An 18,820-nucleotide genomic window follows, 5' to 3' on the forward strand; every position below is an offset into this window, starting at 1 on the left:
CTCATCTTGAACTGTGTTTAAAGGACATTGCAAGTATCTTGAAACACAGTTTGACTATAAACTCTTACAAATGTCATTTAACATTCATTTTAATTTTTCAATTTATTAACCTAAAATTGTTATGGAATATTTTACATTTATATTAATTTTTTATGTTCACATATATATATGTATGCACACTCACACACACACACATCTACAATAATAAAAGCATAATATGCTAATTAGACCAGAAATCCTTCCAGATGAAGCCAGGACTGCAAGGGAAGCCCGGGTCCCGGGTGCCAGAGGGAAGCTGGTGCCGGCAGCCTGGGGAAGGAAGGCCTACTCTTGCATGAATTTCGTGCATCGGGCCTCTAGTGTGTGTGTGTGTGTGTGTGTGTGTGTGTGTATTATTGATTTTAGAGAGGAAGGGAGAGAGATAGATAGAAACATCAATGATGAGAGAGAATCATTGATTGGCTATCTCCTGCATGCCCCCTACTGTGGGTATCTAGCCCACAACCCGGGTATGTGCCCTTGTCTGGAATCAAACCTGGGACCCTTTAGTCTGCAGGCCTTATTTATACCTCTCTTAATCTTAAAAAATAAGAAAAATCTAATTTCAGTCTTAAAGGAATCTTAAAACTATGGTAAAAACATCTACCAAAAGATAGTTCTCATTGACCTTAGAATGCATGAAAACTTAAGAAAGTAAATAGAAAGGAGAGCCAGAAATATAGGATTTCCTTTGTATTCTATTGGTTTGCCTTTGACCCCTTGCCTGATTCTAATCATCCCCCAACTCTCAGCTTGAGGACCAATGCTTAATTCAAGTGTGCCCTGTTTTTCAGAGCAAGTGTCAGCAAACTCTGCAGCCATCCATCGCTAAGCATTAAACAAGAGATTCCTGGAGGTTATGGAACTAGAGGAAGGGAGTGGGGAGAGGAGAGTAGGCGAGTTAAAAGAGGGAGCAAAAATAAGATGCACCCAGTGTAGTATCACCAGTGGCTCACGCGGGACCACTTTGGCCTTAATTCTCTGTCCTTGGTAGATTTCAGTCACTGTTCTCATTAATCATCTTGGTGTGCTTCTGATGTTGGCTCATAAACATTTTTACTAACCTCCTCTGAGAGATTTTTGTGAACTTGATGATCATATTCCTCTAAATATTTTGAGTTCCTAGAGAACAGATTTTAATTCAAGTTAATACCTAAACCAAATCCTTGCCATGTTCTACACCTTTCAAATAAATAGATTATAATAGAAGCTATGAATAGATTCAGATCATTACAATACCAGCTGGCTTATTTTCTTTGTTAATCACTTAAAAAGTTATATTTGCATAAACTCAGAAAAGCATAGTAGTACATATAGAAACTCATTAGCAAAGATCCAGTTTGAAAGGGTTCAAAATGTAAATGTTCTTTAAAATATTTCTTTGATCATAAACTGTGTTTCCTCCCCAAACCATAAGTGTGTCAGCAGAACAAGGGTCTGGCATGTGAGGAACATATGTACCTTCACTACTGAAGCACAAGACATTATAAATTAAGAGGATATTTGGTGTTGCCCTTTTCAGATAATAGAATAAAAATGGAACTTTGTGCTAATATTACCAAACAGATAAAAGGGAAAGAAATGACAGGAAGCATTAGGCCTAATTGTTAGCCTCTTACTTTGAGAAGTTTATAATATGTTTTATCTCTGTTTCTGTATCTTGCCTGTACTAAGAATGTATGTATGTACTTAAGGAATTGCCTCTTTTGACACAGGTTACCTTTGCTTGGGTACAACTCTGTAGAATACTCCACTAAAGATCCTAAATCACAGCCTGCTCTTCAGAATTATTCCTAGAACTTTAGATTAGATCTCTAGATTTTTATCGTGCAGTACCAATCCATGCACTATTTGCAAAATTATTGTAAGATTATGTTGCCAAAATTTCAGAAAACTTTTGACAACACCTGTGGCTACTCCTTTGATAATAACCAAACATTAGAAATATAGGTGAAAAAAAATATTGTTCAAGCAGCCTTTACACAGGAAAGGAGGGGGAAGGAAAGAGATCCCAAATTAATGTTATCAATGGATAACTTACAGATTTCCTCTCACCAAAAAAGAGTAAATTCAAACTGAAATATTTGCTTGAGACTTTAGAAATTAAGAGCCTGCAACTTCTTGGAGTTGTATCCATCTGCATAGGGTAAATGCAATGCGTGAGTACAACGGGTTTTGATATAAACATTTTAGCCCTATTTGTACATGGTACTTATTTTACTGTCAGACAAATAAAACCACACTTGGGGCTGTGCTCTTATGTTAGGCCATTCCAGTCAGCAAACAGACGGAAGGAACACCTCCTCCTCACAAGAAAAGACACAAAAAACAGGTGATGTGGCTCGTTGTACTAGCTCACTTTAGCTGCTTGGCACGTGCTTACTGCAGTTCACAGTCTCCTGTAACTCTCTGACCCATCACAGACTTTCTGGCTTAATCACCCATTGCCCACATTCCGGCACTAAAAATAAATTTCACTGCTCTCTGTTCTCTTGGTTCTGTCACCATCCCATTGTTTCACACTGTCAGATGAAACGTACAATGACTATTTTACTCATACAGAGACTGATCATGCTAGTGTGGCTTTGAAGGATGAGGGTTTTTATTTTATTCTGCTTATGTATTTGCTGCAGTGTTCATAGTAATAAATCTCTACATATCTTTGATACATATAGGAAAATGTAAGATGTAAATTGGTACTTAATAGCAGATTATTAGTGTGCTTAAGTGTTTATCTAAAGAGTTACAATTTCAAGCAAAGTATAATCTTAACTCATAACATTTACATTTATAAATACATCAAAATCATCTCTTTAGCTTCCTTAGTTGAGGAAAATCTATGATAAACTTTGTAAATAATGTCCATTTTTCCTTCCTTCCTTTTTCTTTCTTTCTTTTTCTGAATTTAGGCTGTAAAATCGGAACCTGAAAAGAAGTCACAATCAACTGAAGTAAGTGTTGTAAGTCAGCTATGAGATATTTGGATTCTTTAATGAATAATGAAGTTCCTTATTTGCTGATACTGAATGGTAAAAGGATTTTTGTCAGCTAATTTAATTAATTAGAACATGATTTTATAGAGTATATGTAAAATAATTGTAACATTAAATTTACATATCACTAAAATTAATGTATACTAATTTATAATAATAAAAGCAAAATATGCTAATTAGATTGGACGACCTTCTGGACGAAACCAGGGCTGTGAGAGAAGCCCGGGTCCTGGGTGCCAGAGGGAAGCCGGTGCTGGCAGCCGGGGGAATGAAAGCCTACTCTTTCACGCATTGGGCCTCTAGTTTATAAAGATAATATGCTTCAGAAGGAATTTTGTTCAAATCTATATATTCTTTTATATTGTTTAAAAATAAGCAACAGGAGCAAAGGACAGAGTTCAAAGGGTAATGAGTGTCTAATTACTTTAATGATGAGCTGTCCAGAATAACTGTGTCTGTTGAACCTAGTACCCAGATAACTAAAGCTGAGAGTCTGGCTTACTCCTGACAGTCTTACCTTGGTTGGTAGAACTAGTTACTTAGGAGACAGCTCTGACTTCCCCTTGGGAGCAGCTTCCCTGGCTTCCTTGACTCAAGGCTGTCTAGACTGAAAGCCAACCTGTGTCCACATGGAGAGTGATCTGGGGTGTCTGCAGCCACGGCCAATGTTCTCATCAATCGGGTGCTGCCCTTTCTTTCTTCTTTTTTTTTTTTTTCTTTTCTTTTCTTTTCTTTCCTTTTCTTTCCTTTCCTTTCCTTTCCTTTCCTTTCCTTTCCTTTCCTTTCCTTTTCTTTTCTTTTCTTTTCTTTTCTTTTCTTTTCTTTCCTTTTCTTTCAAGCACACATAAGCAAATACTCAGATAAAACCTCAAGGTTTCCTGTGGGAAAGCACAGAGGTGGTTCTGGCTAAAGTACTTTAAGTGCAGGCAAGGTGAGGTCATCTGGGTGAAAGCTGAGGCTTGTCTGATTTGGTGTGAGGCATCTTGGCGGCCCCCAAGGATGGTAATTCCATAGTCCGCTCTAGAGGAAGAAGTCAACAGCCAGGTGGGGGTTGTCTTCTACTTTATATTTAAATGCTTTTGGTTATCTACCCAATATCAAGAGAATTGCAACACAGAAAAGACTATGTAAGTCATTCTGTTTAAGAAAATGCAAGTTTTTTAAAATCTCCTGTGAAAGGAGATTTTTAAAAAATTAATTTCTAGAGTAGAATCCCCTTTTTTTCCACCAAACTCAGAGGTCACAGTGACCACTTGTCATCTCTGTGCATAAACCTGCAGTTACCGAAAGAACTGCATGAATTATGAGAAACAGCCCATAATTTAGAGATAAAATACCTATTTGAAAAGTTGTTCTAGGTGAAAACTAAATTTTTTATTCTTCTTCTATAATTATCATTATCAGACTGTTGGTAGGATTGCTGTTGACCAGAAAGCACATGTCTGCTTCTCTAGTTGGGTCATTCTCAAGAGAGGCAGAACAGTCTAATTGGGAATTTTGTTCTTGAGCCTGTTTGGAATTATGAAAACAATGAACTCCAATGTAATTGATGTTTTATCTTTTGAAATTGACAGCCACCTCTGCTTATTGACGGAAAAAAACTAGAAAAAAAGCCAAAGGAACAACACCAACACGAGGTAAATGATCATCATTAGTACTTGATAGCATAAGGTGAAGGCTTTTGTGTGTGTGTGTGTGAGGGATGAAATACGAAATTCTCATCAGTCAAGACTTAAGTCCCCAGGAGGATCACTTTGTGAATTATATGATTGTCTAACCACTATGCTATATAGCTGAAACCAATATAAAATAATATTGAATGCCAACTGTAATGGAAAAACATTTTAAATGTAAATTGCTATAGAAACAAGTCCTGTGAGGATGGCTGGTATTTGTTTTTAGCTAAAATAGCACCACCATGCGGCAGTAGAAGGATTTGCAATTTACTCATGATTCTGGCTGAACTTGGGGGGAAGGATTTGCGTTATTTCAAATTTTGTACCTAAGGTGAAATTTTATCACATTGATATCACACTAACTTAAATTTGCACAATTCAAAACTGCATAAAACACAACTGTTTTGAGCACTTCCTACTCTATTGAGAAAAGTATCTGTATTTGTCATCTTGTTAACAATGCGGTGTGTGTGTTTTCAGCCAGAAAGTCTATCCAAAAGCACATCACATACAGCAAGCAAGCATGGTCATAAAGAAAAAGCAGTTTCCAGGCCAAGTGAGCAGCCGACGTCAGAGAAACCAAGCAAACCAAAGGTAAACAAATCAGATGAATAGCTAGGAAAACACTAACACCAACTAGGGGGTGAGATACAGGTCCTCTCTCGCCATGGACATGTAGGTGAAGCTGCTGAGCTGTGCCAAATATATCTTTGATTGTAATGATTTGGTGCTACCATGTTGCTGGTTTCGCGAATAGCCTTGTGGAAACATGGGCCTATGAAAGGCCTGAGAAGAACACCAGATGGGTCCCGGGGGTGTTCCATCCGGTCCTCTCCTACGGCCCATCAGGGTCCAGTCACGATGGCAGGGCAGCAGGCTCTGGTGCCTCGCAGACAGGAAGCTGCCTGGACCCCTCTCCTTACGGGCGGTGGGAACCCAGATGCCCTGCATGATCTGCTGACATGGAAGCCTGGAAGAGTTTTTAGGGTCTTGTGCTAGAAGAAATGAACTTACAGAGCCAAGAATCAGAAAGAGTCTCCATATTTCTAGAACCACTGGGGGTCAACTATTAGAAGAATAAACAAATATGAGAGGAACTTTCCCACTGATAGCTCTTGCAAGACAAGAACCAGTCCTGCTTAACAGTGTACTTCATATCAGAGATTGTATTCTCTGGCCCACCAGTTAAAGGCAGCTCATGTGTGTTTTGTTCAAGTGTATTTTGTTTGGCTTACAATAATATTTAAATTAGCTACCGACAAAGTCAGAATATTTCACATAAAATCAAAATGTCTAGCTTCTCTAGAAAAATCAGGATACTTGGCAACAGTGAGCTCACATGGCAAGAATTAACGAGAGCTTGACACCTGGTATATGTGCTCTAATTTACCACAGTCCCTCCCTGGCCCACTTCACTATTTGTGTTACCTGCACGGACTCTGTAAGCGCGGAGTCCAGCCTCATGGGGTTGGTGCTCAGCGTTGCATCATGTTCAGTGGAAGCGAGTGACCTTTCCTATACAAGATGTTCACAGGGCAAACTGGCTCAGCAGTGACATTTGAAAAATGCACAATCTCAAAAACAGTCACTCAAAGAGACTGAGTTCTGTTCGTCTTTCATCCTCCTGCTTAGACTAAATCTCAGGACACAGGTGGAAAGAGCGCTGCTGCTGCTGCTGGTGTGGCTGTGGCCTCTGGCAAGTCAGACGACAAGGTGAGCACACACAAGCAGATGTGGGGTGTGCGTGGGCCCGATGCTTATCAGTCTCTCGTGAGAAACGTACTCAGGGGAGTTCCATTCTACCTGGGCTTTACCGCTGGCTCTCATTGACCATTTAGGGTTCTGGTGCTGCCACACTCAAAACTGAACATTGCTCATATATTTGTGAAGAGGATCACGTAGCTGAGGGATATAGAGTGAGCAGAATACTGAAATTGATTTTAAAATCCATATATTCAATAAATATTTATTGGTCACCTGCCATGTATAAGGCCTGGTATCAGGATTGAGGAAATTGACATCTGGGTTGACTCAGAGCCTGCCTTCAAGATGTACAGGCTTGAAATAAAGCAAATAAAATTGCCGTGAGCATTTGAATGGCATTACTCTGAATTGTCAACAAGTTCGTTCCTAGTAAACCATGAATAGTCACAACATCTACATGAATTGATATGGGAGGTTTTCCAAGGGGACAACATAAACCCCCTCAGAAGAGAATATATATAGCCTTCTGGCCAGTTATGGGCAATTTTCCCTTAGGTCGTTGATGAGCCAATTAAGATTCTTGCTTGGAAATGTAAGCTGAGAAGTAGTCTGTGTTTCTACTCATGCAATAGAGTGTTATCCATGTGGAGCCATCTCCCTTAGAAATGCTAGTACTTATTTCTCTGGAAACACAAATAAGTAATCGAAGCAATAATGAGAAGATGAAAATAGAAAGGAATATGTACTTACCTATTTTCCTGCTTCTTGCAATAGAAAAGATATTCTCCTGAAGGCTCAATGATAAGGCAAGTCGTAGGATAAATTATGGCACATCTGCCCGAAATATCCAATTTTTCTCAGATTTGGGGAGAAAAATGCACATTGTTTTTGTTGAAATAAATGCAGATATCTTAGAGTGTAATGGTAAACTTTATATACAGTTTTAAATGAAAATACCCAACTTTAGTTTAAAAAGTATTTTCTTGCAGTAGACCACTTGAGACCCCTACCCCCAACCCACCCAAGGGGTACACGTTACTCTCTCATGTTGATGAAATGGTTTGAAAAAAAGTGGATTAGATCTGATAGAATAGATTTTAAAATTAAGCAAAAATTTCAGTTTTACTTTCAATATAAATTAGAGTTATCAGTGAAATCTGAAAAATAAAATTAGGAGAGGTTTATATGGAATTCTAGTTTGCCCTGATTTGAGCTGGCGAATCACTTTTCTTTGCCTCTGATTTGTCTCCCATAACATGGGCTTGATCAGATCTGCATGTTTTAAGTTATTTTTTTTAGTGCATACCAGGCTGAAAGCACTGTGTGTGACACCCGCGCTGCAGGCTGGCCATCTAGGGGTGGGAAGAAGACACTCTGCCTCAGCTGCAGTTCAAGGCAGGTTGAGACAGGGAGCTGTTTGGTGAGGACCGAACAGGTCCTGACTGCGGGGATCCACAGGGACCTTGAGTAGATCCAGTCTGAGTGGGGCGTGGGAGCATAGCCTGGATTGCAGGCTTGCAAAGGCATCAACATGGAAAAGGAGAAGATGTGTTCTGGGAGCAGCGTGCATTCCAGTGTTGGGTGAAGCGCAGGGCGGTGAGCAGTGGGGCTGTAAGACCTGAAGGACAGGTTGAGGTGTTGCTGTGGAGACTGCTAAGGGGAGTTAGTGATTCAACAGGCAGAGGATAAACAGTGTGAAAGAGATTAGAGAACAGATGCAGCAAGCGGAGCCATTAACACCAAGCTGCAGGAGGATTATGAAAGTGACTACAGGGGGATTACAGATAGGAAGGTGGGAGGTTGGTCAGGGGCTGTTCCAGTAGTCCTGGTGAATCCTAATTTAGTGTAAATGCGAGCTGAGATAGAATAAACTAGTGGGGAGAAAGGGAGGAGGCATTGCAGAGGTAAATCCTTCAGGTTTTAGGAAATGCTTGGGCAAAGGTAAAGAAAATCTCAGGCTAACTTGGGGCTGGAGTCTGCAGGAGCTAGGTTGGTAACCCTAAGGTGAGGGCTCCTGCCAGGGCAGGGAGAGTGAGTGCCTCCTGAAACTCTGAGCCGACCCCTGGTAGCCACTGGGAGGTAGACACAGTTCACCAGCGAAATTGGTTGAGGAGGAAACGTGTGTTTGATTTTGGACAAGCCGAATGGGTTTGAGGTGTCCCAAGAAAGATGTGTAGTCAGGCCATTAGAATACTGTTTTGGAGTAGTGAAGAAGGGGGAGAGAGAGAATTGGGGATGACCCCCACAGTATTTTTTAAATCTTCACCCAAGGATATGTTTATTTACTTTAGAGAGAGAGAGAGGAAGGGAGGGAGACAGAAAGCCAAACAACGATGTGAGGGAGCGGTGACCTCCCATCCATGCCCAGATGGGGATCAAACCACAACCTTTTCGGTATATAGGAGGGCGCTCCAACCAACTGAGCCACCAGGCCAGGCCTCCCTCCCCTTCCCCTCCAGTGTTTTTAATGTGTCGCAGTCATTTATTTAACACTTCCTTTTTTTAAAAAATACATTTTATTGATTTTTTACAGAGAGGAAGGGAGAGGGACAGAGAGCCAGAAACATCAATGAGAGAGAAACATTGATCAGCTGCCTCCTGCACGCCCCCCACTGGGGATGTGCCCGCAAACAAGGTACATGCCCTTGACCGGAATTGAACCCAGGACCCTTGAGTCCACAGGCCGACGCTCTATCCACTGAGCCAAACCGGTTCTGGCAAACACTTTCTTAAATTAAGCACTTAGAAAGGGCTCAGTATGTGCAAACACTGGCTCTCACACTTTATAGACTCATTTACCTAATCCTCACAACCCCTGAGGTAGGTGCAGTCACTCTCTGAGATAGAACAAACATGAGGACACTGAGGTGCAGCCAGTGCTTGTCGGGGTGCAAACCCAGGCAGTTGGAGTCTGTGCTCTCCGCCTCCAGACTCTGCTGCCCAGAATTCAGGGGCTGGCAAATGGGACATAGTTTCCTATTGTCTTCATCCTGGCAACGTCGCCCATTGCGTTGCTGCCAGGCCCTGAAAGCATTTGGCCCCTGGCCCTAGAGAATGGTCTTGGACCGGACCACCAGCACAGGCAGAAATGTGTAGACCGTGTGCAGTTGGGGGTAAAGCAGAAGAGATGCCAGAGGCGGCAGAGAACAGGGGGCACAAATGCCCGAGTAGAACCAGGATGGTGCTTGATCATGGCTGCTGTGGGAGGTGAGAGTCATAGAGGGGTCCTTGCCAGGGTCTGGGTAATGACATGAAATCACAGATTGGAGAGTTATTGGCAATCATTGATAGAGCAATGGAAGCGCTGGTAGAAAGGAAATTCATTTTAGGGAAATAAAGGGAAGAGTAGGTGATGAGATACCAAACCAAGGGGTGTGGAGGTCTTGTTGTGTGGGGAGCAGAGACTGAAATAGCAACAGCTAGAGGAAGTGGACACTTACAGAAAGAATCTAGGGGACCCACAGACACTGGCTGTGGGCCCCAGGAGAGGCAACCAAGAGTAGTGAAGAAAGTGATGGGCAGTTCTGGATTCAAATCTTGGTTCTGTTTTTTTACTGTGTGACCTGGAAAAAGTGACTTAACCTCTCTGAGTCTTGATTTCCACATCACTAATTTATATTATGATTTATTAATATTATTTATGCTGTTCTGAAAAAGGGCATAACACATACAACATAATGTCTAGTACTGAGCAGATTCAGTATATGATCAATGCTATTAATATTATATTGAATTCATTTTAATATATGTAATATTATTGAACTTTATAAATGTATGTGAAAATGTTTTTATTCCTTTCTAAACCCCACCAGGAAAAAGAAAATAAATCATTAATGTCGGCTGTACCAGTTGAGTCCAAACCGGGTAAACCATCTGGAAAGGTATGAAGATAGCAGTGCATTTCTGCCTAAGATATTTACTCGCCGTCTCTCTATCATGATCTCATTTCTTGAGGCCAGCAATATGAGGTGGGGGTACCTGGAAGTATCTTTTTAATGAACTGTTTCAAGCTAATATAACTGGGTTGAAAGTGTGGTTTTCCCACATATGTTTGTAACATTTTATAACCCTCTGTTCTGAAAACTCCAGTTACATCCCATGAAGTTTTCATTCCACTTTCTCTCCTGCAAATATATCTGCTTTAACCAGAGGTATCACTAAAGAATGCCAGGTACTTCTTCACTCTGAAATTCCTAGTTTAACCAGGCTAAAGCTCGCAGGCCCCAAATTCTAGTACATTACCAGGGGAATTTCTAAAGTTATAGTGTTAATATAGTAGTTATTCTTACTAATTAATCTGAGTTAAACAGTGAAAGGTCTTTCTCCAAATTGTTGTTTTCCCCTTTAAATTCAGGTTATCCTTCACAATGAGTCATTCTTAACCTCAAAATTAGAATGGAGGCATTCTTTCAGTATACTGATATAAGCCCACACCCCAGGCATGTGCCCTGACTTTGGAATCGAACCGTACCTCCTGGTTCCTAGGTCGACGCTCAACCACTGAGCCACGCCAGCCGGGCAAGATAAATTTTTTTGAAAAGTTATTTTTACTAAATAATAAAGTGTACTTTTTTCTTTAAGCCTTGCATTGCTAAATTTTTCTTTAAATTAGTTATAAATCGTTATATAGTCTCAAATAGGCCATTATCTTGTCATATTTTAGAGTGTTTCTGCCTTTTTTTCTCTGAAGACTTCTTTCTCTTCAATACATGTAAATATTTCTTGCTTCCATTTTCATTATTTTTTTAAAAATTGTTGACCCTATTACAGATGTCTTCCATTCTCCTCCCCCCCACCTTTGCCCACGTCCACCCATCCCACCCTCTCCCCCAGCCTTCACCACACTGTTATCTGTATCTATGCATTACACATATATGTTCTTTGGCTAATCTCTTCACCCTCTTTTATTCAACACCCCCCCTCCTCCTCTCCTTTTCCCTGAAACCCTAAGACCAGATTTTAACTATTTGATATTTGAAGTTTTGGTGTTTGGTATTTTTCTACACAGATTGGTGTTTTGTAGTTTTAAAAAATCAAAAGTGGAGTATGTGTAACAAATAACATTTAAATATCTGCTCGCTCTTCTTTCCAGTCAGGCATGGATGCTGCCCTGGATGATCTAGTAGACACTTTGGGAGAACCTGAAGAAACTGAACAAGATAACGCAACGTATACTGGACCTGAAGTTTCGGTAAGTGATCTTAACATCTGTAAAGATTCACTCTTGGGGTAGGAGAGCAAAATAAGGTCATGATGCACAAAAGTCCACTTGGTGTTCTGTTACTTGGAGAGAGATAGGACGGTGTCAGTATCAGTAACAGCAGCTGAAGTTAGTGTTGGGACAGGATGGCTGTTGACGCAGGAAACATTTATTAATTGTCTGTGCTGAGATTATCGCTGGCATGTAGTCCTTTGGGCCACAAATACTTTTCTGTCCTTGAGATCGGAGTTCCATGGACTTGGATATATTTTGATTTCTAGATATGTACCATCCTCTGTTCCTCCCTATTCCTAATTCCTTAAAAGCAAGAAAATTATATAACATTTTATTTAAAGAAAAAGACATACCATAGACTGGAAGGAAATATTTGCAACAGACACCACAAAGGATTTGTGCCAGAATTTACGAAGAATTTTAAAAATTAAGAAAAAGACAATCCAATAGAAAATTAGGAGAAAACTTGCTGGGCTAATAAACAATGCAAGGGTCCCTAGTAATTAGGAAAGTGATACTACAACATGGAGAGGGGTCACTTCACACTTTCTAGATTGGCAGCTCACCTGGAGCTCATGGATGCTGACTATGTGCATACCCTTCCACCAGCAAGTCCACGTCTAGACAGATTTCCCAGAGGGAGCCTTGCACGCCTGTACAAGGAGTGATGAGAACAGCTGAAACATTTGGAAATGGTTGTGTTCAACAGGAGACAAGATAATAAAATGGGATGCTTTTATAGTGATTAAAATGAATTATTCATTTATCATCATGGATACATTATAAACACAATGTTGAATATGATATCATTTATATAACATTTGAAAATATGCAAAGTAATGCTGTAAATTGTTTGTGGATGCCTACCTGTAGCATAACCGTTTTAAAATATGCTCCACTTTCAGTGGGTGGGTATGATACACTTAAAGTTCACATTAGTAGCTATCTCTGGTTAACAAGGAAGGGGAATGGGATTGGAAAGGGCCAAACAGGAGACATGATTTTAATTGTTTTGTAGCAATTACATAAGAATGACTATAGATCTGATAGAGTAGGATGTTGGGTTATATAGAAATTTATTGTTTTTAACTGTATTTTTTAATGAATTGGAAACATCAGACAATGAAAAACATTTAAAATCCAATGTATTTTAATATAGGAATCAAATTTAATATAGTGATTTGAATATTTTCTAGCATCACATGGGTTAAGCTATTTAAATAAGGGGAAGTATTTGTGTAAACAAATTTCAGAGTTGTGTAAAGTATTGGCGTCTTAATAATTTATATCTTATTTCAATAGTTTCATAAATTAAGAATGGAATAGTACTTTGGTTTCAGAATATGCATATAACATTCTCAGATAATTAATTATATAATGTACCTAAATGTGTGATTTTATTACAGGATCCCATGACTTCTATCTACATAGAGGAATTGGGTAAAAGAGAAGGCTCAATTCCTCCAAAATACAGGGAACTTTTGGATGTAAGTTAAATAACCATTTACTTTTACTTTACTATTTCCTTTTGGAATATAGTCGTTATCACATCAATATAGTTATAATTTTTTAAATTTAGAAAATGAAATGAGCCGATGAAAAGTTCATTACTATGACACCCACTGTATTAGTTTGCCATGGCTGCCATAACAAAGAATCACAGCCTGGATGGCTTAAACAACAGAAATATATTGTCTCACAGTTCTGGAAGCTGGAAGACTGGAATCAAGGTGCGGGCAGAGTTGGTTCCTTCTGAAAGTCTATGGAGACCTCTCTCCTTGGCTTGTAGAGAGCTATCTTCTCCCTGTATCTCTTCATGTGGTCTTCCCTCTGTATCTCTGGTCCATATTTCCCCATTTTATAAGAACACCAGTTATATTGGATTAGCCCCATCCTAATGTCCTCATGTAACCTCAGTTATCTCCCTTTTTTAAAGTGTATATTTTTATTGATTTCAGAGAGGAAGGGAGGGGGAGAGAGAGATAGAAATATCAATGATAAGAGAGAATCACTGATCAATTGCCTGCCGCACACCCACCACTGGGGATCAAGCTTGCAACCTGGGCATGACCTCCTGGTTCATGGGTCGACAATCAACCACACTGGCCAGACTCATTTACCTCTTTATAGGCTCTATTTCCAAACACAGTCATAGTCTGAGATGCTTATGATTAGGGCTTCAATAATGTGCTTTTGGGGAGGACATAATTCAACCCATAACAGTCACTGAGTAGCACATTTTGCTGATTGTAAGGATTACTCTTGCCTTCTCAACATTATCAAATTGATGTTTGTTTCAGAAAAAAGAAGGGATCACAAGGCCTCTTCCAGACTCTCCGGTGAGTTTACATAAATGTCTTCTAAGATCCAAATGAATAGGGCTATCAATACTGTATTTTATGGCTAAAGTAACCTCTAAATCAGATGAAGTTTTCATCTGTTCAGAGAAAGGGAGAGTATGTGGGGATTGTGTCAGTGCGCATTGGTTTCATATGGATTTTTGTTTGTGTTTTTGAGAGGAAGAGAAATGGAGCCCAGGAAGTTTTAGGATAAAGTAAATGTTAATAAAAATAGGAGGGGAGCATCTTAATATGTAATACATTTAGAAGAGGGAACAAAAAAATAATAGTGCAAAACCCATTCCCTACCAGACATAGGCTTTCATCTGCGATATCTTACTAACACATCTCCTTTGGTGCTAAAGGAATTGCCAGAGTACATTCTTCCTTTGCTGGGTGTATAATCTGATCTTTCGCTTGAATGACTCCCCCGTGATACCCATCCTGGTATCTGTTTCTTTAGAAACCCCCGGGGCCCGATGACGCCATCGATGCCTTGTCATCTGACTTCACCTGCAGCTCTCCTACCACTGGTGGGGAGAAAACTGAGAAAGAGGTATTGTGCTGAATGTTATTAGGGGAACTTGTTAGAAACCCTCCCGAACTTTAGAACAACAACTTTCTAGTTTTGGTTATTACATTTCCCTCCTCTGCACATTTAATCTTTTGTATTTTGTTTTTCAGAAATCTACGGGAGAAGTTTTAAAAGCTCAGTCAGCCGGAGTAATCAGAAATGCTGCTCCGCCCCATGAGAAAAAAAGAAAGGTGGAGAAGGTATAAATTAATTACTTTTTGGAAAATAACCATGTTTCGAGGGACAGCAGCTGCCTTCCTGAGGCTGATGTAGCTGATGCCAGACAATCCCAAAAGTGTATTATGAATCAGGGGGAGGAGGAGGAAGGGGGAGGCGGGGCGTCTTTCTCCCCGAAGGTCTGTGGAGCAGTGAGATCAATTGGGGCGATACCCATCACCTCCAGCCAGGTCTTCCTTGTTTCTGCAGCAGTTTATGGGAGATTTCAGCACAATCTTCTTGGTTGTGAATTAAGACTATCTTACCATTCCAATGCACAGAGGGCAGGACGCCAGAGAAATGACACTCTTGGAACATACAATCTTCAACGTGGTTTCCTCAAGGAGTCGGAGTCCTGTGAAGCCACTCGAGGGGTCTTGTTGTAGCTGCTTCTGTCCACCTCTCTTAACCACAGTCAACGTGGACTAATTCTCACAAACCCTGAGATGTGGTCCTCCAGCTCTGGGCATGCCCCGTGTGCAGAGAGTCCAGATAATGCGAGGAGCGGTTGCTGTCAGGGCACTCTGCCTCTCCCCTCCTGGAGGGGACAGTTTATTTTTATCTGGCTGGCGGAGGAGCAGTGAGAGCACCACACCCCGGAGAGTGGGTGTTCCCACAGGGAGCAGCCTTGGTGCCTGCAGAGAAGAAGGCAGTGGGGGCCACCCCAGGTCCCCCTGCTTTCTGGGCTTAGCTGCTTTGCTCAAGGACAGGGTTGCCAGAAGTCATTTTTAGAAAAAGGAAAGCAGAGTAGTGAAAGTTCACTTTTTGCAGCTTTTATTTTGACATGGGTATTTTATAATGGCACAGTTATGATTATAGTGATACGTCTAGCTTGCTAAGGAGGAGGTGCAGTGCCCCTGGGACCACCGTTACTGTAGAAAGAGTCTTAGCCCCCATTCCACTCACTGGTAAGTTCTTTATTCTTTCTTTCTTTTGCCAGGTTTCAGATAAACTTGCCTTCCTAAAGTCCTTCCCCAACCCACGATTCGTCTTTTAGATTCAAAATGTGTATTTCACAAAGAAGTGGATGGATTGTTCAGGCTGAGGAGATGCTCTCTTTTTTAATGGGCAGAATCTTTGCTTTGTCACAGGACGCAATGAGCGACCAGGCACTGGAGGCTCTTTCGGCTTCGCTGGGCCGCCGGAAGTCAGAACCCGAGCTCGACCTCAGCTCCATTAAGGAAGTCGACGAGGTACTGACCTTCGAGTTCATATACAGAGCATGATAGTCTGCAGGTTACAAAACTGAATGTGTTATGCATGTTTCAAATGATTGCACAACTCTTATTTTATTGGAGAGTTGAAATGGACTATTCTTCATTCTGCCTTACTTTCAGGGTCTCTGGGTAATTTAGAGACTTCTGGCTGGGGAGTTAGCAGCCAAGAAGGATATTTGAGTGTTTGTCTTATAAGCCATCTAGAATTTTAATATTTAAAATTAACACTGATCTCCTCTGCCAACGCTTGAATGACAACTGACCAAACAAGATAACGTGGAGGCAGTGGGCTGTTGAGAAATAGATTTGTCTACTCTTATGGAAATTGGAAATTTGTATTTTCAGAAGGGTGTGGGGTGACTCTGTTTATAAGGAGAGAAGCAGGTGACTGTAGGTGGGTAGGGAGTTCCTTTTTTTTTTTTATAATTGTGGGGAAAGACGTTGAAAATTTGTCTCAAATTACAATAAAATCCAGCAGCAATTACTCTGTAACTGAAGCTGCCGCGTGCTTAGAGCATGATGCTGGGCAGTTTTTATCCCACCTCACTTAACAAGATCTTAACAAAGCCAAAGCAAGCTTGTACTGAGTGGAGTTTTAATATTACGTTACAATTTTTAAAGAATTTTTCAACTGAGTCCTGTGGGGGGTAAGAGGACAGAAGAGAATTGCCCTGGGACATTCCCAGCAAGGCAGTGTGTGTGTGTTGTGGCGGTGGGGGCATAGATGGGGGGCGGGCATGGATGTGCAGCCTGGGCCCTTAGGAGCCGCACCCTGTCAGCTGGGGGGTGGGGTGGGGGTGGAGCTGGCAGGTGCTGCTGTCACAATGCCACTGCCTCCGCTGTCACTTCCTGTTCTGACTCACTGGGGAAGGCGAGTCTCACGGACTCCCAGCACCTCTGAGTCTGGGACCCCCTGGTCCGGAATGGGCCAGTTTCTATCTTCGACTTTCCTCGAGGGCTCACCAGATGCAGTGTGGCACAACATGCTTGGTGAAGGCGAACACAAGGGAGCAGGGGAGACGGCCCTCGTCTTCCAGGACCAAGTAATGTATTGGGAAGAAAGGAAACTGATTAAAACACAAGGCGGGGTGCACATTACTGGGAGCTGGACAGAAGCCCCGTCTAAAGTAAAGAGTGGACCAGGCAGAACCCAGGAGGCGGGGGTGTCAGCCCAAGTTGAGCTGGGGTTCCCCCACCAGAGGGCTCCATGGCCATGAGCCTCAGGCTTCTTACAGAAAATTAGGGTGATTTAATGAGACAGTCATTAGGGGAGGGAAGGTATCAACATAAATCCCAGGACAAAAAAGAGTCTTAGAGGGATTAAAATTAGGTAAATAGATGTAACAATAAGTTAAATAGTGTAATGGTTTACTATCTGATGATGAATTCGTTACTTCCTGGGTAGTCTGATGGGATAAGACTGGTAAAGATCATATCCTACAGGAGTTCACAGCCACGCCGTACATTCCACCGGGGAGCTCTCTGAGCAAAAATTACATAGTGCTTCAGAGAAGGGGCCCATGCCTACTGGTCATTTTTATAAGGCATCGTAATACAAAATAATATTTATAATGATACTTCATTAGTCACCTCCCCCACTTCTATGTGTAGTTACCTAGTCTGGCGCTATTTCAATTGAGTAAACATTTACTTCCCATGCCTACAGTGCAGGCATTTAAAGAATATAAAGATCAAAGGAATAGAAAGGATCTAGCTGGGCAGGTACTTCTCCTTGTGGGCAGGCCTGAGCGAAAGGGGTGGTGGGGTGGGGCAGTCCTACCAAACAGGTGACCCTGCCTTTCAGGAAGGCTGGTTGATAGGCGGAGACCCCACAAATCCCTGAATTGAGGAGAACCACTAATCATAGGCCTTCTTCCATATCTGCAGTGGAATATAACTGGAAATGTTCAAAAACACACAACAGCTTTCATCCCTTATTGAGAGTTGTTATGCTAACACTTGGAGTGGGGGAAACGAGTTAAGTCGGCTCGCGTGAATTGTGCGTACTCCGAGGGAGCCGTCTTAACTCGGTTCATATAGATTTGCGGTGGAGTGCGGGAAACGTGTAAACTCGGGCCGATTGTAACTGCGTATTACCAAATATTTGTTTGTTTGCCGTTCACAAAGATACCTACCTGCGTATGCGAACCGTTTCATACCCATTGGGGTAATAGGTATCATAAAAATCCCTTGTAAGTAGAGAACACCATGCAGGCTATCGATGGACATGAGAAAGCATACGTTACAGGCAATTGTCGGAAGTGGAAAAAAGAAAAACATTTTGAGAAGGTGTCGCGTATGTTCCGTTCATAAATTGCGCAGTGAGACACGCTACATGTGCAAATTTTGCAATATACCTCTACATAAAGGGGCGTGTTTTGAAAAATATCATACGCTAAAAAACTATTAATTTCTATTTGTTTTGATTTATTATGAAAATTTTATTTTAAACTTTAAAAATATGTGTATATTTTTAGGTAATAAGTATTTTTTGGGTTTTTCGTATTTAGTTTATATATATCGAATTATTTATGTACTGAATAGATAAAAAAATGTCTGTGATTGAATAAATTTTCATTTTTTACACAAGAAACCGAAAATTTCATTTCAATCGAACCCATACTTCAAAAGATATAGGCATTTTAAACTAACTCTGATTTTGCGCGGGAAACCTAAATAATTGCCCGCGCCATCTTATATTTTGGCGGGAAATTCACCCGACACCGTAGTGCTATAAAACATATAAAACTGTAGAACATATATAGAACAATAAAACTACCCCAAAGCCTAGAAGAGTGCCTGGTTCATTAAAGTGCTTGATCTTTTTAAATGAACCAATTAACTAAT

At 41.0% G+C, this 18,820-nt stretch overlaps 1 protein-coding gene across 7 annotated transcripts in view; it reads left to right on the plus strand.

Annotated features, from left to right (window-relative positions):
• CAST (calpastatin) overlaps positions 1-18,820 on the plus strand; it is a 110,601-nt gene that overhangs the window by 58,997 nt on the left and 32,784 nt on the right. For 3 of the 7 annotated variants that reach the window (XM_070412365.1, XM_070412367.1, XM_070412371.1), the window contains 12 exons: positions 2,306-2,371; positions 2,949-2,999; positions 4,607-4,669; positions 5,189-5,302; positions 6,341-6,421; positions 10,225-10,293; positions 11,505-11,603; positions 13,034-13,114; positions 13,928-13,966; positions 14,430-14,522; positions 14,651-14,740; positions 15,848-15,949. In XM_070412365.1, coding sequence (XP_070268466.1) covers positions 2,306-2,371; positions 2,949-2,999; positions 4,607-4,669; positions 5,189-5,302; positions 6,341-6,421; positions 10,225-10,293; positions 11,505-11,603; positions 13,034-13,114; positions 13,928-13,966; positions 14,430-14,522; positions 14,651-14,740; positions 15,848-15,949 — 948 coding nt within the window. The remainder of the gene's footprint in view (positions 1-2,305; positions 2,372-2,948; positions 3,000-4,606; positions 4,670-5,188; positions 5,303-6,340; positions 6,422-10,224; positions 10,294-11,504; positions 11,604-13,033; positions 13,115-13,927; positions 13,967-14,429; positions 14,523-14,650; positions 14,741-15,847; positions 15,950-18,820) is intronic. The other 4 variants (XM_070412368.1, XM_070412370.1, XM_070412366.1 and 1 more) reach the window with 3 other exon arrangements.

Source organism: Myotis yumanensis, unplaced genomic scaffold, assembly GCF_028538775.1.
Source record: "Myotis yumanensis isolate MYYU_CA2020_CCGP unplaced genomic scaffold, mMyoYum1.0.hap1 SCAF_4, whole genome shotgun sequence".
NCBI lineage: Eukaryota > Metazoa > Chordata > Mammalia > Chiroptera > Vespertilionidae > Myotis > Myotis yumanensis.